The sequence below is a fragment of the Chiloscyllium plagiosum genome, chromosome 15 (genome assembly GCF_004010195.1).
Source record: "Chiloscyllium plagiosum isolate BGI_BamShark_2017 chromosome 15, ASM401019v2, whole genome shotgun sequence".
Lineage (NCBI taxonomy): Eukaryota > Metazoa > Chordata > Chondrichthyes > Orectolobiformes > Hemiscylliidae > Chiloscyllium > Chiloscyllium plagiosum.
The window spans coordinates 1,933,688-1,958,906 of NC_057724.1; the positions used below are offsets into that span (position 1 = coordinate 1,933,688).

Consider the following 25,219-nt stretch of genomic DNA (forward strand, 5'->3'; position numbering starts at 1 on the left):
AGACTTCATAATGAGGTGACTGCAACTGTCTTGAATGGGAGATCTGAAGCAGATATCCACAAAATTGGGACCAGAGTTTAACAAGCTTGAGTGATAAATACTTTCTCATTTTAAATTCAAACTAAATAAGTTTATAAATCCTTGGCATTAAACAAATCCTAAAAAGGCAAAGTACTGCAGATGCTTTGGAGACAGGACATAATTATTCTTTCAGGGGCTTCTTTTTTTTTAATAACTCATTTATTAGGTGACATAATCACTTAGTAACAATACTTTCCATATTTGACTTGACAAAAGAAGTATTTTGCCTCACACAGCAGCAGAGTGAGAATAATCCATAATTAATTTTGTAAAGGGGAGACAGTGACGTAGTGGTAACATCACTGGACTAGTAATCCAAAATCCCAGACTAACGTTCTGGGGACATTTGTTTGAATCCCATCATGGAATAATAATCTGGAACAAAAAGCTAGCCTAAGGTGACCATTAGAGGGATATGTGTCAAATGCAGATAAATTTAACTTGGGAAACATGGCCAGCATAGATAAGTTGTTGCAAAGGGTCTGTTTCCTCGCTTTTTGACTCTAGGTAACTACTGTTGTTTGTCATAAAAACTTACCTGGTTCTCTAACGTTCTTGAGGGAAGGAAGTCTGCCATCCTTATCTGGTCTCATCTACACGTGGTTCCAGACTAACATTAATGTAGTTGACTCTTAACTACCCTGGGCAATAAGTACTGGCCCAGCCAACAACATCCTACAAATGAATTTTTAATAAATTCTCACTCCTTGATTAAAAGTAAAGCTACTTAAGATGAGGAAAATGCTAATTTCTTATGCACAAAAGACCATCATCTGTTCACAAAACATGTTTTCTTTCAAAATAACTGAGACTGACTTCTACTGGCAGTCCCTAAGTTGTGAACAGGATCTGTCCTGAAATCCATTTGCAAATCAATTTGTGCGAAAGTTGGAGCACAATGCAGGAGTATTGGAAAGCCGCAATTCGTTAAGTATGGAAAATGTTTCTATGCCAAATATTTAAAGTTACACCCTCGTGTGGGATAGTGTTTATAAAGGAGAAAGTGAGAACTGCAGATGCTGGAGATCAGAGACGAAAAATATGGTGCTGGAAAAGCACAGCAGGTCAGGCAGCAACTGAGGAGCAGGAAAGTCGACGTTTCAGGCATAAGCCTTTCATCAGCGTTCATAAATCAAATGTTTGTAAGTTGGCACCTTCTGGACACACATGAAGCTATTACCTGAAACTCACCTTTCACTTTTAATTGAGGCATAACTTGTGGTTTCCATTGCATATACACAAAGCTGAAAGATTTTAATCAGGTAGTTGGTGTTCTTTTTCTAGCATTTCAAAAGGCAAACATTGGTTAACATCTAAGTTATAATCTGGATGTGGAATTATATCCCCTTAATTAGAAAAACGGACACTCACATACAACACAAAAATACAGCAGCCTCTTCAGTGTAGGTGCTTCAAAACTAAAGGCCAAAAGGTGAAAAATATCCCAGTTGGCCAAGAGTCACAAAACAAAGTATAGAATGTGATGACTTTGCATGGGTCCACCAGCTTTCCTGTTAACAAAGGCGAAGTACAGACAGTTATAGACTGATTTTAAAAAATCAAACCAATTTGAAATCAAGAAGTGGCCACAGTTCAGCTTTTCAGAGATTATGAGGCAGTCAGAATTACCAATATTTGGAATTTCTATCGGCTTCCCAAAAAACATCTACTGAGAGGATGGAGACTTACAGTCTCTGGGAACTAACTACTTAGGCCTGCAAAACAGAAAGTTAAGTCTCGAAAGTCCATGTAGATTTTTCCCATCAGGTTTTCCAGTAAATTAAAAGCCATAAAACCATTTTCTATCTCCTTGAAAGCTTTATCCAAAGTCATTTGACTTTTGTGTACCCAGCAGATACTGCATTAAACAGTTGACCACATTTCTTCATAAAACCCTGTTTCATCAAGTGCATGTACAAATGATTCAGTCCTACAGTTTTCACATAGTTTTTACATATAAACGTATATTCCCAAAACTCACCACCATGTCTTCACAGCAGGCTGTGGAGCTATCCTTTCTGCTCAAGCCGAAAAACACATCCTCTGTACCAACTCGTTGTTTGAACAAAATCTCATATCTAAAGACAGTAGGAGCCAGTAACTCATATAAACACTGTTGTACATGAAAACAAAGTGCAGGATGCAAGAAAACTGAAATTATAAATCATTCTTCCAATAAATGTGACTGACCAAATGAAGTGAAGCATAATAATCAAAGACAAAAGACCACAATCTCAACATATAAAGAGGAAGGTTAATAAAACAAGTACTCTCATGGTAACAGATAAGTGGAATATCTGCCAAAAGCAACTAAATTAATGATGGCATTGAATGACAGACACAAATTGAATTCAGAGTATAGCATAGGGGAGGTGTTATTGACACACTGTTGCCACTTGGTGAGGACTGGAACTGAATATTGCAGATTCTTAAGTCAACAGAATCTTCGAGAAAAAATGGCCGAAGGGGAGGTTTAGTATTGCTGACTGAAAGTCAAATTACTGGTATCATAGAATCCCATAGTGTGAAATCAGGCCATTTGGCCTATCGAGTCCACACTAACCCTCTGGAGAGCAGCTCACCCAGACTCACCGTCCTACCCTATCCCTGTAACCCTGCATTTCTCCTGGCTAACCCATCTAGCCAAGACATCATTGGATTCAATGGGCAATTTAGTGTGGCCAATCCACCTGACCTCCACATCTTTGGACAGTGGGAGGAACCTGGAGCATCCGGAGGAAACCCACGTAGATACAGGGAAAATGTGCAAACTCCACATAGTCACCCAAGGGCGGACTCGAACCCAGGTCCCACGCACTGTGAGGTAGCTACGCTAACCACTGAACTATGATGCTATACTTAAATGATAAATGAGGATATAATAAGAGATAAGCAGATGGTGGATACTTTAACGAGTAATCAAGAACTAGAAGAAGACTTAAGATGGTAACAGGAGTTGGAGACCCACTGACATAAACTGTAAAATGGCAAGTTGCATAGGTATAGGAGCTAGACAATTATGTAATGGTTTTAAGGGTGTTTTCTACCTTTATATAGGCAACCAAGCAAATACCTGTATAATAGAAAATTTCTGTGTGCTACACGCCAGAGCTAGCTCAGGGCCAGGCCACATTAGATTTTATAGAAAGCAGAGAGTGGGGATAAAACAGTCTTTCACAGTATGGCAGCTGACGACAACTGGTGTTCCGCAAGGCGCAGTGTTCGGTTCAAAACCTTTCAATTTATACAATAACGATCTCAATAAAGGAACTGAGGGCATTCCGGCTACGTTTGCAGACAACACAAAGATAGATAGAAAGACAGGTAGCACTGAGGAGATGGATTTGGACAAGTTAGGAGAGTTGACAAAGAAATGGCAGATGGAGTACAATGTGGGAAAGTGTGAGGTCATGCACGTTGATAGGAAGAATAGAGGCATGGACTATTTTCTAAACGGGGAGAAAATTCAGAAGTTTTAAGTGCGAAGAGACTTGGGAGTTCTAGTCCAGGATTCTCTCAAAGTAAACTTGCAGGCTTAGTCAGTTAGGAAGGCAAACACAATGATGGCATTTATTTTAAAAGGGCTTGAATATAAAGGCAGGAATATACTTCTGAGGCTATATAAGGCTCTGGTCAGACTACATTTGGAGTATTGTGCACAGTTTTGGGTCCCATATCTCAGGAAGGATGTACTGACCCTGAAGGGTGTTCAGAGCAAGTTCACGAGAATGGTGCCAGGAATGAAAAGCTTAACATATGAGGAACGTTTGAGGACTCTGGGCTTATACTCGATGGAGTTTAGAAGGATGGGGGGGGGGGGGGGGATCTAATTGAAACATACAGAATACTGAATGTCCTGGACAGAGTAGATATTGGGAAGATATCTACCTTTTACCTTAGAGTAAAAGGTAGACCTTTCAGAATGGAGATAATGAGAAACTTCTACAGCCAGAGAGTGGCGAATCTAAGGAATTCATTGCCATAGAGGAGGCAAGATCATTGAGTATATTTAAGACTGAAATAGATAGGTTCTTGAGTATCAAGGGGGTTCAAGGGTTACAGGGAAAAAGCAGAAGAATGGGGTTGAGAAACTTATCAGCCATGATTGAATGGCGGAGCAGACTTGATGGGCTGAATAGCCTTATGATTTTAAGGTCTAAATGCATAAGATCTCAATAAAATCCCAACTGGATCTCCAAAATGACTAGGTTGCTTGACTGACTATTACCCAGGACAATGTAATTCATGGTAGGCAAAAGTGAGGACTGCAGATGCTGGAGATTAGAGTCGAGAGTATGGTGTTGGAAAAGCACAGCAAGTCAGGAAGCATCTGAGGAGCAGGAGAATCGACGTTTTGGGCAAAAGCCCTTCTTCAGGAATGAGGCTGGGAGCCTCGGGGGTGGAGAGAGAAATGGCAGGGGGGTGGTGCTGGGAGGAAGATAGCTGGGAGTGCAAAAGGTGGATAGAGGTGGGTGTAATGGTGATAAGTCAGAGAGGAGGGTGGTGCGGATAGGTGGGAAGGAAAATGCACAGGTGGGACAGGTCATGATGATGATGGTGCTGAGCTGGAAGGCTGGAACTGGGATAAGGTGGGGAGAGGGGAAATGAGGAAACTGGTGAAATCCACATTGATGACATGGGGTTGGAGGGATCCGAGGCAGAAGATGAGGCGTTCTTCTTCCAGGTGTCGGAAACAGGACACCTACTCACAGAGTGCTTCAGAGAACATCTCTGGGACACCAGCACCAACTAATCTCACTGCCCCGTGGCCAAAAACTTCAACTTCCTCTCCCACTCTGCCGAGGAGATGCAGGTCCTCCTCCATCGCCATTCCCTTATCACCCAACGCTTGCAGGAAGAACACCTCATCTTCTGCCTCGGGACCCTCCAACCCCACGGCATCGATGTGTAATTCACGATAGGCTTTGTCAGTAGCAGCAAAAGAACTTTATTTATTGTAAACAATTAATCTGTAAACAATTAAACTAAACTCTCCCCCTTCAAAACTTCAAATGCTCTCATACTCAATGGGCAGCATGGTGCCTCAGTGAATTTGTTGGGCTGAATGGCCTGCTTCCACACTGTAGGGATTCTATTAATTCATACATGGTTAAAACAGACAAAAGACAGACATTTTAACAGAGATATGACAGATTGCAAAGGACTACAGGCAGAGTAAATAAAATACTGAGGATTAAAAGATCAGACCCTAAGTTGTAAAGTTATTTTTCTCATAGTTCTTTTGACTTTTACAGTGATGACACATTGTTGTCCGTAAGGTGATGATCATATTATAATCCTTTGCTTTATGCTTCCTTGGGTTTTCTGTTTTTCTTTTCACTAGGAGCAAGAGAGGCAGGGAATGGATGCTTTCAGTGTGCAGGCTTTTTCCTGACATTCATAACTTTTTAACATTCTGCAGCACAACTGAGCTGTTGTCAGGCGGAATTCCCCTTAACTGGAAAGATTCTGTATGCTGCCCAGTCTGGAATTCTCCCTCTTACTGCTTCCCTAAATCAATGTTGCATCACATAGCTCAACAATGTGGAGCACCTGGTTTCTTTAAGTTGCAAAGCAGTCTAACTTTCATGCCCATTTATATTCTCTCAAAAAATAACATGTGTGGTATATTAGAACAATAAATTGGACTGGTTATGAGGGATGGAAGGAATGGGATAGGGTTGGCATGGGAGTGAGATGGAATTAGTTAAAGATAGCAAACTAGTGGGGATAATGATTATTTGAAAAATATTATTTGTGCTAAAACTTCACTATATTGGAATGAAAAGGTTTTCAAAAAGCTGTCAGGTGAATTAAAAGCATACATTAGCATTGATTGCCGAGTTGAAGATGATAAGTGGATACCTTCCAGAGCTACTATATGGTATAATTACAATTATACATACCTAGACTGAAGAACAGTTATGATATTTGAAACTTTCACCTTTAATAAGGTACTTGTGGGAGAAAGGAAACCATTTTGATTGTGGAAGCCATGTTCCCTGACTAGAGGAGACATGTTAGCTAAATTGCTGACAGCTATTCACAGGAATTGACTGTGAGCACCATTTCCCTGACCGGAGGAAATACGTTAGTTAAATGGCCCGCTAATTGGATTCCTTTACTGACCATGCTGTTATACCTTCCCACCCACTGATAAGTCCCTCCGAGGGGTCTCTCTCTTCATGAGAGCTCCAGCTAAACAGTACCCCTGCAGACAAGATATCACCAAACAATTTAATATTGATAGTCACTGACCATTTACCACTATGAACAGGACGCTACTTGATCAGTTTCAATTGTTCAACTAATCCATGTTCTTAGACGAGTAACATTGTCAGCCTCCTGTTACCATTGTTCTATTAATCAATGTTGTTAGACCAGTAGTATTGTTAGCCTTTTATTATTGTTAAACTATCGATTGTAGTTAGACCTGTATTGTTCTATAATCAAGAATCAGCCATTTGTAACCTTTCATAAACTGTATACACCTGTAATTGAGCAGAGAGGTTATGACTCGTCAATACTGAGCGGCCATTCTGAGCTGAGCAGTCATTGACCTCTTAGATATCGTGAAATAAACAAACGTGTCAATTTCACAAGGTCTGTGTACGAGATTTATTGGAAATAGAACATTTCTCTCATAGTCTTTGTCATGAAACATGACTAGAGGTTAAGAAGCTTTATCTTCAATGATAGATTTAGACATTACAACCAGAGGATTTTAGGAAATCAGAGTGTTTATACTTCAAATAGCATTAAGCCCATCACACATAATCTTGACTTTTCAGCTCAGGAGATAAAATCCACAATTAGTCTTGATGTCCTATTAGGGTGCTGTGACTACCCATTCGAAGACACTCAGCACTGATCGAGCAACCTAGTATTCAGGAGGAGGAAGCTTGCTGAGAATGTCCTCAAGGCTAGACTCTTGAGAAAATTTGTATTTCAAATCGATTTTTATATATGGACAGCTTTATGTGGATTTTCCTAAACTGAGGAGTTTTGACTTTGTTGAAGCCTCGTTTTGTAGGTCATGCCTAATTTAGAAGATTAAGTGAAGATTACTTCAAAGTTTTCAAGTTATTAAATAGAATTAGCAGGACAGATAGAGATAAATTATTTTTGCTCGTTGAGGAGTGTAGGACAAAGAACAAAGAACAATACAGCTCAGGAGCAGACCCTTTGGCCTCCCAGCCTGTGCCAACAGTTTCCCCTTCTAAACCAAAACTGTCTTCACTTGCAGGATCCGTATCCCTCTATTCCCTTCCTATTCATGTATTTGTCCAGGTGTTTCTTAAATACTGCTTTTTTGTCTGCTTCCACCATCTCCTCTGGCACTGTGTTCCAGGCACTCACCACTCTTTGTGTGAAAAACCTGCCTTGCCCATCTCTTTCAAACCTCCAACCCCACACCTTGAATCCTTGTCTCCTAGTAATTGATCCCTCCACCCTGGGAAAAAGCTTCATACTCTATCTATGCCATTCGCAACCTTATAAACTTATATCAGGTCGTCCCTCAACTTCCTGCATTCCAGTGAAAACAAACCCAGTCTATCCCACTTTTCTTCATAGATAAATAAATGAGATGACATAGCTTACAAATTAGAGCCAAACACTTTTGGGAATTAAATTTGAAAACATTCAAATATGTGCAGAGTGAGAGAAGTTTGGAACTAACTGCTGTAATTAGCTGATGATACTGATAATGTTAAACATCACAGGATCATACAATTTTATTGGACAGAAGGAGGTCATCCCACCCATCACATCTGTAGCACCTCCTGAAAGAGCTACCCAGCTACTTCCACTCTCCAGCCCCATCTCTGTAGCTTCTAACTTCATCCCTTTCAAATATATATCTAGCTCTCTTTTGAAATCTCCTATGGATTCTGCCTCCACCACTCCCAGGCAATGCATTCCAAATTCGAATAACTCTCAAGAAGTTTCTCCCTAGCATTCCTAGGTCTCTTGCTGACAATCTTGAAATTGTGACCCCCTAGTTACTGACATATAACTACTGGAAATAGAATATCCTTCTTTACCCCGTCAAAATTGTTCATAATTTTGAATATTGCAATAAGGTCACCTCTTAACCTTCTCTACTCCTAGGAGAACAAGCCCAATCCCTCGAATCTTTTCTAAATCCAAAACTGATAGACGTTGGCAAGCTAAAAATGTTGAAAATATTGGGTTAACAAGGATACATGGTATCTGGTTACAGATGAGTCATGATTGGTTCAAGGAGCTCAATGGTGTTTTCACATACCTATGTTGGGCACTGTGATAAAATGGATAATATATAAGGCCTATAGGAACAGTTGCTACGTAATACAAGATTTTAATCTGGCTGAAATGAGCTTTTTGTCTTATAATCACCAGGTATAATATATTTATAGGCCAGAACTGTGAATATGAACTTCTATGGACACTCAGAGATTACTTTAAGGAAAAGAGTAGTGCTGTTGAACAGAGAGATCTCTGCATGATTAAAGGCTGATAAATTCCCAAGGTCTGATAACCTACATCCAAAAGCACTTCAACAAGTGGCCCTAGAAACAGTAGATGCATTGATGGTCACCTTTCAAGATTTGATAGACTCTGGAAAATTCCTACAAACTGAAAGGTAACTAATGTAACTCCACTACTTAAAAAGGAAGGTAGGGAGAAAACAGGGAATTATAAACCAGTGAATCTGACATTGCTAATAGGAAAGATACTAGAATTCATTATCAATAATTTTATCAGAGTGAACTTAGAAATCACCGTCACAGGGGGAAAGAGGCTTCAGCATACCTTGTCCATGCCACCCAATATTCACAATTAATGTTGTGCCATGTGCGTACGCTTGGTCCATATGCCTCTATACCTATCCCATCCATGTACTTGTCTAAATCTTTCTTAAAAGACAACATCTTACTTGCCTTCAACACTGCAGCTCTTGTAGTACTTGCCACCGTCAGTGTGAAAAAAAATTGCCCCTCCGGACCCTTTTGTATCTCTTCCTTCTCACGTACCTCTAGTTTAGACTCCCCTACCATGGGAAAAGTTGTTGGAAATCTACCTTTTCTATGCTTTGCATTACTTTAGAGACTTCTATAAGGTCAGCCCTCAGACTCCTCAGCTCCAGGGAAAAAATCTCAGTCTATCCAGCCTCTCCTTATAACTCAAACCTTCCAGTCCAGGTAGCACCCTATTAAATCTTGTCTGCACTGTTTCTAGTTTAATAATATCCTTTCTGTAGTAAGGTGACCAGAACTGCATGCAGTGCTCCACATGTGGACTTATTTGTACAGCTGCAACAAGACATCCCAACTCCTATACTCAGTGTTCTGTTCAACTCAGTGTTCTTTCAGCAAGCATGCTGAAAGCCTTCCTCACCACTCTGTCTAAATGTGACTCCACTTTCAAGGATCTATGAAACTGTAACCCTTGATTTTTTTGTTCCACAACACTCAACTGGGCTCTGTCATTAACTGTGTACGTCGTGGGCGGCACGGTGGCACAGTGGTTAGCACTGCTGCCTCACAGCGTCAGAGACCCGGGTTCAATTCCCGCCTCAGGCGACTGACTGTGTGGAGTTTGCACGTTCTCCCCGTGTCTGCGTGGGTTTCCTCTGGGTGCTCCGGATTCCTCCCACAGTCACAAAGATGTGCAGGGTCAGGTGAATTGGCCATGCTAAATTGCCCGTAGTGTTAGGTAAGGGGTAAATTTAGGGGTATGGGTGGGTTTCGCTTCGGCGGGTCGGTGTGGACTTGTTGGGCCGAAGGGCCTGTTTCCACACTGTAATCTAATCTAATCTAATCTGATGTACCAAAATACAACAACTTGCATTTATCTAAATTAAACTCCATCTGCCGTTTCTCGGCCGAATGGTCCAGTTGATCATGATCTCGCTGTAATCCCTGATAAACTATCCACTGTACCACTACAATACTGGTGTCATCCATAAAATTGCTAACCAGTCCTCCTGAATTCTCATCCAAATCATTTGTATAAATGATGAATAACAGTGCACGGGAGCACTGATCCCTGGCCATCTTAGCGAGAGGATTCAAGTAGAGGAACAAGGATTTTTTAGATTAGATTAGATTACTTACAGTGTGGAAACAGGCCCTTCAGCCCAACAAGTCCACACCGCCCCGCCGAAGCGCAACCCACCCATACCCCTACATTTACCCCTTACCTAACACTACGGGCAATTTAGTATGGCCAATTCACCTGACCTGCACATCTTTGGATTGTGGGAGGAAACCGGAGCACCCGGAGGAAACCCACGCAGACACGGGGAGAACGTGCAAACTCCACACAGTCAGTCGCCTGAGGCGGGAATTGAACCCGGGTCTCTGGCGCTGTGAGGCAGCAGTGCTAACCACTGTGCCACCGTGCCGCCCACAGATGTTTTACTGCAATTACGTAGAGTATTGGTGAGGCCCCATCTGGAATATTGTGTGCAGTTTTGGTCTCCTTATCTGAGAAAGGATACTCTGGCTATAAGACCAAGTACAGCAAAGGTTTACCAAATTGACTTCTGGGATGGCAGGACTGATGGATAAGGAGAGATTTAGTAGGTTAGGATTGTATTTAGAAGACTGAGGGGAATCTCATAGAAACATACAAAATTTGGACAGGATTAGACAGATTAGAAAAAGGAAAATTATTCCCAATGTTTGGGAGGTCCTGAACCAGAGGTCATTGTTTAAGGATAAGTGGTAAATCTTTTAGGAGTGAAATGAGAAGTTTCTTCACTCAGAGAGTAGTGAGCCTGTGGAATTCACTACTACATAAAGTGGCTGAGACCAAAACATTGTGTTTTCAAGAAGGTATGGTTCTTGTGGCTAAAGGGATGGAGGGGAGGGCAGGATTAGAATATTGAGCTCCTTGATCAACCATAATCATACTGAATGGTGGAGTAGGATCGAGGAGTTGAATAGCCTACTCCTGCTCATAACTTCTATTGTTCTATGTCAAAGGAATGTGAGGGAATGCTTTGAATGTTGGGTCTTAATATTGATATGTTATTGTATCACATGAAGCAAACTGTACGCTCTCTGTTATACAAAAGCCCACAGCTCAAATACCTCAATTACTTACTCAGGCTGTTTTCTTGGATCCCAGATATCCTCAAACTCTGACCCCTCAGGCACATCATCCTCTGACCAGATCCGTTTGGGGTCTGAAGGTTTTTCAGGCTTGAAATCTATTAAAGAGAGTGTGAAGACTATCAGATATTACATGGCTTTCTTTCTCCACCTTAACAGCTGAAGTTGGTTAATGTTGAGAATCTGTTACATTTAATTGTTCTGCATCTTTTAAATCTCCTCTCCTGAAAACATTGAAGCATTGCTGTTCCCAAATGTACATTACTCTCATGTCAGTTGAAGTTGTTGTGATTGGAATGAGGTCAGCCAGGTGCATCTCAGGAAATACGAGTTCCCTGATTGGGACTGTTAACCTATTCCAGTTAGGGAGTCACACCTGACAGATACAAACAGAAGCCAACTCTGTGCTAGCTGGGTCAGTGCCATGTTCTATGCATGTGTAAATAAAGGGTGATTTAATGATGGGATACTGAACTTTGTGAAGTTATTTCAGAAGTGAATGTTGGCAATACAGCCCAAAGCTCAAATACCTCAATTACTTTATCCCACGCAACCTGTCCTCAATTGACACCTGCACTTACATTGTATCACTCAATGACTGGTCAATGATTGCTCCTCCCTATTGCAGGACATCCTTGCCATTGTTTTATTTAGAACACACTAAGGATCCAAACCTGCATTTGTACAACTCAAGCACTCGGTGGGTATTAGGGTTGCATCACGTAAGTGTAGATGATGAGTGATGGTAATTATGCATTCTTCCCATTGTATTAGTGTTGGAACTTAAAGCCCTGCAAGTCAATGACAGCATAATTCTGCCGCCACTCTTGTTTCTGAAAAAACCTATCACACTCCAATGCTACAAATCTGTGCACACTCCACATTGGGAAACCCATGCTTGTGGTTGTTAATTTAGCAACAGAAGCATGAAAGTTTGTTTCTGGTCATAGAGTTATATAGCATGGAAATAGACCCTTTCATCCAACCAATCCATGCCGGTCATGTTCCCAAATTAAATTAGTCCAACCTGTCTCAGCTTGGCCTATATCCCTTTCAATCTTTCCTATTCATGGATTTATCCAAATGTCTTTTAGACGTTGCAACTGTACTTGCATTCACCACTTTCTGTGTAAAAAAGTACAGTCCACTCTCTGTGTAAAAAAGTTGCCCTGATGTCCTTTTTAAGTCTTATTCCTCTCACCTTGAAAATATGTGCCTTAGTTTTGAACTTCCTCCACCCCCGGGAAAAGACTCTTGCCATTCACCACATCTATGCCCCTCATGATTTTATAAACCTCAATAATGTCACCCCTCAACCTCCTACTCTCCAGTGCAAAAACTCCCAGCCTTACCAGTCTGCTTGTGTAGTTCAAACCCTACATTCCTTATAAAATTCTAGTAAATCTTTTCTGAACCCTCTTCAGTTTAATAATATCCCTCCTATAACAAGGTGATCAGAACTGCACACGGTACTCCAGAAAACGCCTCACCAACATCCTATACAATCTCAACATAGTATCCCAACTCCTGTAATCAAAAATCTGAACAATGAAAGCTTATATTCTAGCTTGATGCTCTCAGATGCTAGCTGTCTTTGTGGAGAGAAGGAGGGTGGGATTGAATATTGTATTGAGTTACGACCAGGATCCCTTGAAAGGAACAACTCTGTTCTGCTTAGAGCTAGAGGATAAAAGGGAAGTGAGGAGTGGTGTAAACAGGATGGTCTGAATTACAGAAGAAGTACTTTTGGGAGTCAACTTAAAGCTGGTGAAACTTTCAGAGAGTGACAGGGAGTTTGAGGAGGGGAATCTATCTTAGGTCAATGAATTTAAATATAATACACCTTGAGGCATTTCAAGCAAGTGAGAGTCAACAAAAAGATAGAGGAAAGGAGGCCAAGAGAGTTGAAGAGAGTTGAAGTAGGGCCAGTGTAGGGAAGGGTGCTGTTGTATTCTAAGTATATTCCATCTCGGATAATGCCAAAGTTTTCCAACTTGAAGACTTGTAACTCATTTTGGTTTAGCGTTAGGATCAGAATCCTCAGAGCCATCCCCATGGCCTTTCCTGGATCCCCTTAAGATTGTCATTAAACCTGTCAGTTGTTATAATTGGATTACTGGAGCATCTCTTCCCACAGAATAAGTGTTCTTTCTGCTCGGGACCTGTCCTTGCTTAGCCTCCTCAATGTTCTTGCTCAACTGTTTGATTATCCACTGGCCATTGATGCTACACTTGGTCCTAATCTGCTGCCTAATGTCATCATCTACCTTTCCCCAGATGATCTTTTTTATGGTCCTAACATGCCCTTCTACCACCATTACTAGATCTTGGTCGGTTTGATTTTCTTTTATTCTCCCCCTTGGCATCTTTGCAACTGTCCAAATAAATTTTATCCAAAGTCTATGGAACTTTCTTGGTTAAAAGTCTGAGCTTATTAGCTGAATGACCCAAATCAATGGTGTTGACTATGAACACTCCTGCTCTGTGAGCTGTTACCAAATCATTCAACGTATTTCTTTCACCAAGCCCCAGTTAGCTTGGGTCTGCCCACCCCTATTGTCCATCCATTTTCCATCCTAATAGCCAATGGCACAAATCCAATATAATTTCTGAAGTTAGTGAGGGCAGTATTCTGTCAGCTGGGTTCTGCATATATCTAACACCACTGGTAATACAATCAGTTCTTCTTTAAAGCAATGGTTGCATTCTTGTGCAACCCAGCATTGCAGAAAAATCGTGCTTTAGAAACAGCACTTAAAGTGTTGGAAATGTAATAGCAATACCGCAAACACACATTTTAAAACTTCGTGCTTAAGAAACAGCATCCCCAATTTGTCAATCGCGTTATAGTGAATTTGCATTGACTTCTGGTTTTGGTCCATTTCAAATTTCGCACAGAACATAATTTTCCCACATTACTATCCTCGGTCACCATTGCCACATTTCCAGCCCTTCCTTTGATTAAATAGCCAAACAGCACATTTCTGTGTATCCTTTTGTGGAAAGACCCCACTAATCACTTGTGGCATCTGTGCTTAGGTAGCAATAAACTGAGCTCCATTTGTCTTTCTACACAATCCTCTGGTTGTTACACTGTAATGTCATGGATTTGTTGGGACCCACAAAATACCATCTTCACATCTGCCTGCATCCAGTGAGCAAACCACACATAGCAGGGATATGTGTACTCTTGCCTAATTAAGGCTTTCAATAATCGTATCCTGGCAATCTATCCCAAAATGAAGATGAATAGGCATCATCCTGGAGAGGAGATCAAGATGACATTGTTATTATCCTTATCTGTGCTGCGCTGGAAGAGCAAAGCAGGTCGGCCAGCATCCGAGGATCAGGACAGTCAACATTTCGGGCATAAGTTCTTAATCAGGGTAGAGGGTAGGGGGGGAGCTGAGAGATAAACAGGAGAGTGAGGGTGGGGGTGGGGGGTAGGGAGCTGGGAAGGAGATAGGTAGGTGCAGGTGGGGGTGGGGTGGTGGTGGTGGTGATACTGATAGGTCGGAGGGGTGGGCAGATATATAATATCTCTGACCCTTCTCCACTTGTGGAGACAATTTGTAACTCAGTCTAGTCTTGGCTGATGGTCAGTCAAAGGCGTCCCAAAGTATGCTTTGACTGAATTCTCCAAATTCCCCTTTTGCCAATCAATTGCATTGTGTCAATCCTCACCCAGGCCTGACATCTATTAATCCAAAATGGGGGTTCAGAAGGGGGTTGGAGGTCCGGATGACTAATATTTAGACAATGAGATGAAAACAGCCAAATTATGAAAATGATGATGATGGGGGTGGAGGGGTATGCAAGTGTGTGTGTGTACATATACATGCATTTGGGTGTATGCACATGCATGCGAGTGCAAGTACGTGTGTGAATGAATTGGGTCACCTGCCCAGATGGGAGAGCTCTGGCTTCCGGGGACTTGCTCTTCCACCTTGACTTGGTAGAAACGTCAAAATGACTGCCTTCGTAATGGGGTTGTCTATGTCTCTGGAATACAACCGCCACCCAGGACAGTTTGTTGGGTGTACTGTCCCGAACCATTGTTTTCACTTCAGGGCTGTTACATGCAGAGTCCCTGCCTCTTCTGGCCAGAATTGTTGCGGCCAGCTATAGTTCAGTTCCTGAAAGTGAGGCCTCAGGAGGGTCAGTCTATAGGATTGGCCCAGCAATGGTAACTGGAGCTGGTCCTTGTTCAGGATTTAGGACTGGGTCTGAATCAATGACTGGTATGGGGCTCTGGATCAGGACTCAGGTTAAAGGCCACTTTCCCTAGTTAGCCTAGATGCGCATGGTGTTACTGGCTGTAGTTTTGGGCTGATTAATATGGTTCCAGTTTTTCCTTTATCCAGCAAAATTCTGAGCATGAAGAAGTTGGCCTTGTCCATCAGCAAGTGGGGACCTGAGTATCTGGAGGACAGGAATGTTCCTGGCTAGAAATTTGTGACATCACCTAATGCCCTACATCATACTCTACCAGGTTCAGCTTCTCATCAAATTACTCCTTGATCTACTTTTTCCTTTTTCCATTATGATGGTTGCTGCTTTATGTGCAGCTTGTACCTTTTTTAATACAATTTTCACAATTTTCTTGTGGCTCCGTTAAGTCCAGTCCTTAGTACAGGGTGAATCCAATTGAACTGGAAGGTGAATTCCTTATGAGCATGAGGTCAATGGGCAAAATTACTTTCCAAGTTGAATGCTTTACTGGACTTTCACAATATTCCTTCAAGGTTCCAATTTCTACAATCCTACTGGATTGACGATTGTAGTTGTTTTGGAACCTCTGGCTAACACCAAGTACATTCATCAGCTCCTGCATTTCCTAAGCTGTGAAATGGGTTTTCTGGTTCAAAACAATACTTCAGGGAAGACCTCATCTAGTAAAAACATGTTGAGTTACTATATCCGCTGCAACCCGATCGGTGTTCATTCGAAAGGGAAATACTCCTATCTATTTATTAAAAATGTCTACAATGATCAGGATACACTTATACATGATGGTAAGGAGCTGACATCATCTAATGGAACAACACAGTCTTCCAACTGTCCTAATATACCTTAACTCTCCTTTACTGGCATACTTGTCTGGATTGCAGATGAGACAATTTTCAACATAATGTTTTATGTCTTTTCCTCTATCTAACCCCAACACAATTCCTTAATTCTGTCAGTTGTAGCTTCCTTCCCTGATGATCCAGGGCATCGTGGCTTTGATATGTCACTTGATTTTCATCCAGAACCAGTTGAAACTTTATTGCTGGAACAGCACCGCAGGTCAGGCAGCATCCAGGGAACAGGAGATTCGACGTTTCGGGCACAGGCCCTTCTTCAGGAATGGCCCTTCTTCAGGAATGGCCATTCCTGAAGAAGGGCCTGTGCCCGAAACGTCGAATCTCCTGTTCCCTGGATGCTGCCTGACCTGCTGTGCTGTTCCAGCAATAAAGTTTCAACTTTGATCTCCAGCATCTGCAGACCTCACTTTCTCCTCATCCAGAACCAGTGCCAAGTACCATCCATCTTTGAGAACATGTCTGTCCTGAGTGCTTAACCTGTCCCTCCCACTTGCTACAGGAGGCAGGCATCATTTCCTCCTGTACATGTTTTAACCCAGTGTTGCAGTCTGAGCCTGTACCATGGTTTGGCATCTATTTGTTCCGGAATGATGGGCTGCCATGGTTCTCTTTTGTGAGTATCTTGCTAGCCAATTAGTCTGCGATTATGTTCCCAGTGGGGAAGGCTCTAATCTTAATCATGAATTTGGGCAGTTTGGAAAATAAATTTGAGTAGACGTGCATATGGTCATGATTTCCTATCTGCAGAAAAGAATTCTCTAACTTTCTACATGGCAGGAATTCAGTTAAATTGGTGTAGACATACATGCAATCTGAGTGTATGTCTGCTAGTGGGAGAAAATTTTCAGAGTGACTGTCCGCGTTAGCTAAGCTTCAGTGCTAATTCTATTAGAGGCACATCCTGTCTTTCGGTGTCCATCATAGAGGATCCATCTACAAATTTTCTTACTGGTGGTGATTTTTTTTGGGGGGAGGTTCTCTCTTCTGTTCCTCAGGGTCTTGAGGGTCGTATGAGGTATGAGGGACCTTATGATCTGTGTCTTCTTGGGGTTAACTTTTAGCCCCAGGGTGGTGAGGAGGGTTAACAGTTCATTTAACAAGGTCAAATGTTTGGCCCTTGTCGCTGTCTGCAGGAGGAGATCATCTACATACTGTAACAACAGTCAGTTGGATAGACATCTCTGGAACTTTAACTAGTCTCTAATGGATGGGGATTCAAGATGGTGGTGGCCCAGTAGATCTGCTTTGCTGAGCTCTGTATCAGAGCTCAAACAAAGTGGGCACTCACCCTCCCTTCACTGTCCAATTTGTTAAAAATAGTTATTTCCTGACCCTTGGAACTACTTAGCACCAGTCCTGAACAATTGGTGCAACAGGGAGAACTAGCCATTTGGATACAGAACTGGCTCAAAGGTAGAAACAGAGGGTGGTGGTGGAGAGTTGTTTTTCAGACTGGAGGCCTGTGACCAGTGGAGTGCCACCAGGATCAGTGCTGGGTCCTCTACTTTGTCATTTACATAAATGATTTGGATGCGAGCCTAAGAGGTACAGTTAGTAAGTTTGCAGGTGACACCAGAATTGGAGGTGTAGTGGACAGCGAAGTGGGTTACCTCAGATTACAACAGGATCTGGACCAGATGGGCCAAGTGGCAGATGGAGTTTAATTCAGATAAATGCTATGTGCTACATTTTGGGAAAGCAAATCTTTGCAGGACTTATACACTTAATGGTAAAGTCCTAGGGAGTGTTGCTGAACAAAGAGACATTGGAACGCAGGTTCATAGCTCCTTGAAAGTGGAGTTTCTGGTAGATAGGATAGTGAAGAAGGCCTTTGGTATGCTTTCCTTTATTGGTCAGAGTATTGAGTATAGGAGTTGGGAGGTCATGTTACAGCTGTACAGGACATTGGTTAGGCCACTGTTGGAATATTGTATGCAATTCTGGTCTCCTTCCTATCGGAAAGACATTGTGAAACTTGAAAGGATTCAGAAAGGATTTACAAGGATATTGCCAGGGTTGGAGGATTTGAGCTATGGGGAGAGGCTGAACAGGCTAGGGCTGTTTTCCCTGGAATGCCGGAGGCTGAGGGGTGACCTTATAGAGGTTTACAAAATTATGAGGGTCATGGATAGGATAAATAGACAAAGTTTTTTTCCCTGGGGTCGGGGAGTCCAGAAATAGAGGGCATAGGTTTAGGGTGAGAGGGGAAAGATATAAAAGAGACCTAAGGGGCAACATTTCCACACAGAGGGTGGTACGTGTATGGAATGAGCTGCCAGAGGAAGTGGCGGAGACTGGTACAATTGCAACATTTAAAAGGCATTTGGATGGTATATGAATAGGAAGGGTTTGGAGGGATATGGCATGGGTGCTGGCAGGTGGGACGAGATTGGGTTGGGACATCTGGTCGGCATGGATGGGCTGGACCGAAGGGTCTGTTTCTGTGGTGTACATCTCTATGACTCTGTGACTCTGTAGTTTCTGTAGTCTGTGGAGTAGAGTAGTAGTTTATAATATAATGTCAATAATAGAAAACAAAGTTGTCATATTATTTTGTAATTTAATAAAATACCTAAAATCCTTTTTCAGTAAGTTTATTTATAGAAAAAATCTAGTCTCTAATGAAATATTGACGATGAATTGCAAAAACCCTGGAGAAAGCAGGTCCATATGATTTGCTGGCCCTGAAATGTGAAGGTCAATTTATATTGGCAGTGTCAGTGGAGTGGACCACAATCTATTATTATTGTCCAGTATGGTGAAATATTTTGACCATGAGGCCTGTCTCATCAAAGATTCAGAGTTAGTTGCTACTGTTGGTGCTGTGACTGGGGTGGTTTTATTTAGTTCCCTGTAACTGATTGTGAACTGCCAAGAGCTGTCTGGTTTCTTTAGCAGTCATATTAACTGGTGAGTTATTCACAGACATTACAGGGCATTGGACTCCTTGCTTTTACAAGCTGCTAATGACCTTGGCCACCTCTCACTCTGCTTGCTGGTGTAAGTCTATTGCTTTTGTGGCTTTGCGTCCAATCCTCTATCACTACCTCGCCCTCTATATGACCACAGTCGTGTGTGTGACTGGCAAATGTGCTTTTGTGCTCCATCAGAATTGCCTGTGCTGTTGGGTCCTTAGTCATTTTCACACGTCTAATCCACAATTTCTCCATGGTACAAATTGTGTACATGTGTCCATCATAATCTCTAATTGAGCTCGTGTGTTTGCCTTATAAGGTCTAAGCTTAAAATGTGCTCGATGTCTGTATGGAGAGTAATCAACACAGGTGGGTGATGGCAGACTATGTCTCCCAGTTTAACTTCTAAAGAGCTGTCTCTGTCCCCTCCTGTGTCCAATTAATTCACTAGGAATTTTCTATTGGTCCGCCAAGAATTATAAAGATCTCAGGATGTGTTCAGTGTTGTTCTGGATTTCTTCTGTATTCCATTACAACTCAACTGCACAGTATTCCACCTCACCATCTACCAGGGGCCATCCTACACTGTCACACTGAGGAGAGACGCACCTCTATCATGCTTCGGAGAGTATATCTAACTGAGGGTATAAGGAGTTAAATGGTGAGATTTCTTCCACTAAATTTGGCTGCATAATCTCACTCCTCACCAAATGAACTGCTGCTCATCTCTCTGACCCTTCCAGTAGCATGGACAGGGGTTTTAAGCCTGGCTCTGGTGCAGTGCTAATTGCCTATGTAGCCTGCAGTCCCTTGTGAAGCGAATTGTAGCATTCCCCTTACAATGGTGGTTCCTGCCTTGACCTCCATGCAGCTGATCCCTCTCTCACAGCAGGGGAAAGACATATGGCGGTGAATAGCTTCAATAATAACTCCCACTACTTTAGTCGTCCCTTTTATTCCTCCACACAGGACTAGAATTTGGGTCACTTATTGGGTGCATTTTTTCTTGTTTGATTTGGGGTACCTTCTGAGAAAGGCATTCACGTTCATGAATGTCTTTCTCCCAAGTTGAAACTTTATTGCTGGAACAGCACAGCAGTTCAGGAAAAAGGGCCTGTGCCCGAAACGTCGAATCTCCTGTTCCCTGGATGCTGCCTGACCTGCTGTGCTGTTCCAGCAATAAAGTTTCAACTTTGATCTCCAGCATCTGCAGACCTCACTTTCTGTCTTTCTCCCAAGGCCAGGCCATCCTGCATATCACTGTTCTACTGGATACTCACAGACTTTTGGAGTCAGGGTTATGTGCTGCTGATAAACTGCTACGAACCTTATGCCAAATGCATTTGAATTGTAATCGAACAGTGGGATTTTTTCTGCTCCCGAACGGGTGTTGTCTAAGCGTGAATCAAAGTTTTTGCAGACTTTCCTCGCTGCCTCAGTGACATGTGTGACATTCAATTTAGGTCACTGAAAATCCTGAGGATTGTGTCCACAGGCACCTAGCAAACACAGTCGCATGCTCTCTCTTCGTTGCCTACATTTATTTAGTCCCTCCAAAGCGTCCCCTCTATCATATCCCACTGATGCTAGGATTGCCATTTTTGTGGCTTGCAACTTCCTTCCTCCCACATTCTGAAGATTGGGGATGGCAGAATGGATCATAGGGCTCAGGCACATCAACATTAATTTTACTTCCTCGACATAGACAACTCTTTGTTGCTGGATAGTATCAAAAACATGGGGGTCAGCTGTGATCTCAAACACGGGGATTATTTTTGCTGTCTCGGCCAATTGCACTATCGTAAATGGGATTGTATAATTAATTGAGATTACTTTTCTGACAGATTGTGGTCAGTGGCTTAGTTGAAGTAGGGTGAGAACCTGGGGTTGCTGAAGATACTACTCCCTCCAGAAAGGGTGCTGGTGGTAACAATTCTTTGTTACTCTCAGGTAGCAATGGGTTTGTTCTTCCATTTCCTTCTCGTCTTTCCCATAATTGCTGTCCCCGTCTGATTCTATTGTCCCGAAATGTGCACAGAAAGTTTTGCACAGAAAGTTGAGAAGTGAATGTTTCAATCTCGGCCGGCATTTCAAATAAGCTACAGTGCAGACTCTTTTCTCTCTGTCTGCCTTGTATAGGACAGTGCACAATCGGCAAGCTTTTGTGTTTCTCAGTCAGCTCAACCACAGCTTTTAGGGCTGCTTCCCTATCACTGACTGTGTGCTGTTCCTCCTATCTATGTATCTATCTATCACACTGGATCTAAAACTGTCCCAAGTAAACCATGTTCACCTGGTTCTTCCGCTCCTGCTCTGCTGCATTGACTCTTACTTTCTCCAGTTCCTGCTTCACTTCCTCCAGTTCATTACTTAATTTCACCTTCTCCAATTCTCTACCTCTCAGCTACTCCATGCATTATAGTCTTGCTGAAGTTTAAACCATGCTTCCCTTCAGCTTTCCACGCCACCTCCATCATTTCTGTCCTGTGGGTTCCGGATCCAATTTTTATTCACTGCAACGAACAACCTACCTGGGTCACTTCTTATTCTGGTACTTTCTTACCTCCCACTCTGGGCATTATGCCATTTCTCCTACTGTTTTCTTTTAATTTACTGCTCTCTCTTTCATGGGCCTTTGACCCTACATTGGCCGCTTTTTCATTTCTTTGAGACTCTGGATTCCCAAACCTTTTCAGTATCTCTTACCTCATGGATCCCTGACCCAACTCGAGCTTCTCTGCAACGCAGTGGCTTCAACCCCTTTATCTGGCTTTTTGCCTAGTGGATCCTCTGACCCTGTGTTTGGCTCCCTTGTCTTGGTTTTCTGCGGGATTCTAACCCTGTAATAGCCTATGTTAGGTTTCATTTTTTATGGTCCCCAACCCTGTACTAACTCTGGCTGTTTGTCCTCCTCACATTACAAGCACTTGGTTTAGGTCCAATCACTGGTCGCAAGGTTTCACCCTCTTTCAGCCACTTAAATCCTGGCTGTCAGGTGAGGCAGCAGTCCTCTTAAATCAGGCTCAGGCTGGATGTACAAGAGTTCCAAGTTGGTGAGGTTTGACTTCGGCTGTTGTACAAAAACTTTGAATCAAAAGCCACCCAGAAACACCAATGCTGTCTGTGTTTCAACCAGTTTATTTATTAAAAATACTTTACCCAAGTGCTCTTGTTAGTGAGGCAGGTGCAGAATTTGCAGTTCAACTTGATTTTATTAAAAAAAGTTCCTTCTTCAAATACTATATAAACATTTCCCAAATTCCCACAATAGTTGTGTTTTATCTGACCCTATCTGAGAAAGGATATTGGCTGCAAAGCTTTACATGATCAAGCAAGACCATTGGAATCCCTTTCCTCTTTGAAGTTAAAAATCACACAACACCAGGTTATCGTCCAACAGGTTTAATTGGAAGCACACTAGCTTTCGGAGCGACACTCCTTCATCAGGTGGTAGTGGAGGGGATTTCTCTTTGATGTAGGGTTGGCTGTCTTCCACAACGTTGGGTCTTGCAGCGGTCAGGGTGGATCTTCTCTCCCTCTCTCTTTTTAGTTGGTCGGAGTTCTGCTGCTGGACCAGTGTGAGTCTTCATTGTGGGAGTAGCTTCCAGATCTGCATTCTTGTCTCCCCTCACTCCTTTGGCCAATGCAGTCATGAGCTAGGTTAAAACCATCCAATGGGGCCGTACCAAAACTGTTGCCATGCCAGGAGGCGTAAACTGCACATACTCAGACAGTCAAGATGCCAGAATGTCTGAGCAACAGTTCTACATTGCTCAACCCTCAGGATGCTTGTAACGGGTTCCCTTTGAATCTTTGTTATCTCTTTGATCTTAGTTTCCTCTGTTCTCTGTAGCCATTTTCGGATGGCTGCTGTTTAATTTAGTTTGGCTCATTTTGTCTTGGGCCTGATTTTTCCAGCTGATGAGTCAATTTAGAATATCCAAGTTTTACCCCATCGTCACTTGACCACAGTACTTTAAATCTGACTGGTTTCTTGTCAGACAGGACAGTAAGAGAAAGTAAAACATGTCCACCTTTTTCACAGCAGTCTGTAATCATATTGAGTTAACCCTGTTTACAGCTCTGTGGAGGGGAAATTTGTAAGGAGAATCTGATATTAGAGTAGCAGGAGGATAGGGTGTCAAGGGGTAGGGTGTCATGTTTTAGGGCACCAGCTGGGTGGAGGTACAGAAGGTCAGAATGAGTGGGAAAATTGACTCTGGTGGAGCAAGGGTGTTGGATTCCTTGGGAGTTATGGAGGGTGTGGGGTGGGGCACAATATTAGGCTCCGGTGGACAGACAGTGTCGGGTTCCAGTTGGGAGGAGTGGGGTTGTCAGCTATGAGTGAGTTGGGGGTGGCGGTCAGAGAAATGTTGGATACTGGGAGGAGAGTTGCAATCAGGTCATGAGGGAGGGAGGAAGGACAGTTTTGGGTTTGACACTTGGTGAGATACTTGCTTTTCTGGAGGAGGGGGGGGGGGGTGTATGGTTACAGTTTATAGTGGAACTCCTCAGATTTAAATGAGTACCTTCCAGAGGATTCCAACTACTGGGGAACTGACCATTGGAACCTGTAATTTGCAGGGCAATTCCTTACATTCTGCTACAGAGTTTTTATAGTTTCCCCAATTACAACTCCCACCAATGCTGCAGAAATGGATTTTCCAATGGCTAGATAATCAAGTCCATGATTGATAAAAACGTGACCTCTGTTGATGTGCAAAGGACCTGGATCCTTGAGTTAGGGTGGTTGCAAAGCAATATTAAACAGCTACAATGAAAGGACTTTGGCATTTTCATTATGCAGCTACTCATGTTTGACTTAGCCATGGGATTTACTTTTAATTTAAAGCACACAATACATTCTCTGCTCGCTTCAAGGAGTTTGCATTACAGTACAAATCATTGCTCCTTTCTTTCCTACATCACAGCATGCAGTTATTTCAGTTAAAATGATGGTTAATCAACAAAGAAAATTTCACACAGGAGGCAGCAATTTCAATGAAAACACATCAAATGCTCTTTACTCATATATTGCAGTTTGAACATTGCATTTCATCAAAACTCTAAAAGGTGATTGTCACACACAGGTCCTGATGTTATGGAGTTTGATATGTGAAATCCCTCCAAGTCTTGCCTCTGAGAGACTTACATTGCAAAATAATAAATTCCAGTGTATCATGATCCTCTTGGGACAACTTTTAATGCTTGTATCGGGATATTTTTTTGGATTGTTGTGAGAAAAACAGTAACAATCTGTTAAATGTGCTGCACATTTAGAGCTATAGAGTCAGAGAACATAGAAAGTATATGATCCCTTCTCTCCGAGGCAGGGTCCCTCGACCTGAAGTGTTAACTTTGATTTCTCTCCACACATGCTGCTAGACTTGCTGAGCTTTTCTAGCAATTTCTGTTTTTTGTAACAGCTTTCCTATAGCAGGAGGTATTGTAGTGTCTAAGTCATGAAGTTTTCAATGCTTTATCACACGGCTAAACGGCTGCTTTGCGAAACAGTTGGATTTAATTGCCACACTGGCTGAAATTACCATGAAGTTCTTGCCCTCTCAACCTCTTCCCTCATCTGAGTATTGGTGACTCTCAGGTTAAACTAATCATCTTTCTGTAATGAGAGCACAGCTCTACCGTCCTCAGGGACTTTGGTGGCTTTACCACCTCACTAAAAACACCGAGTTTCCAGTTGACAGATGATCATATCTGCTTCAGCTCAAAGCAAAACTAGATTCTCTTGTGTGTAGATTCTCTTGTCTTGTTAACAGTGATCCCTTTGTTGTCTTTAAGCCTCTATTAACATGTATAGAAATTCACCTTTATCGCGACATCAGATTAATGCAGGTGAGCCTGCCTGTACCAAACTATCATGCAACCAATACAGGTTGACTCTCTCCACAATTAAAACACACAATGCAGGTGATTTCGCAAAATGATTGCAAGTGACTGTACACTTTTTTTACTCCCCATGCAAGATTGCTATTTGAATGTTGTCAAGTTCAGCCAGTAATCAGATGGGGGGGGG

General features: G+C 42.3%; 1 protein-coding gene across 2 annotated transcripts in view; it reads right to left on the reverse strand.

Moving 5' to 3' along the window:
• dnaaf6 (dynein axonemal assembly factor 6) overlaps positions 1 to 25,219 on the reverse strand; it is a 63,786-nt gene that overhangs the window by 7,407 nt on the left and 31,160 nt on the right. For both annotated transcript variants that reach the window (XM_043704279.1, XM_043704280.1), the window contains exons 4-5: positions 11,176 to 11,281; positions 2,063 to 2,159 (exon numbers count right to left, since the gene is read on the reverse strand). In XM_043704279.1, coding sequence (XP_043560214.1) covers positions 2,063 to 2,159; positions 11,176 to 11,281 — 203 coding nt within the window. The remainder of the gene's footprint in view (positions 1 to 2,062; positions 2,160 to 11,175; positions 11,282 to 25,219) is intronic.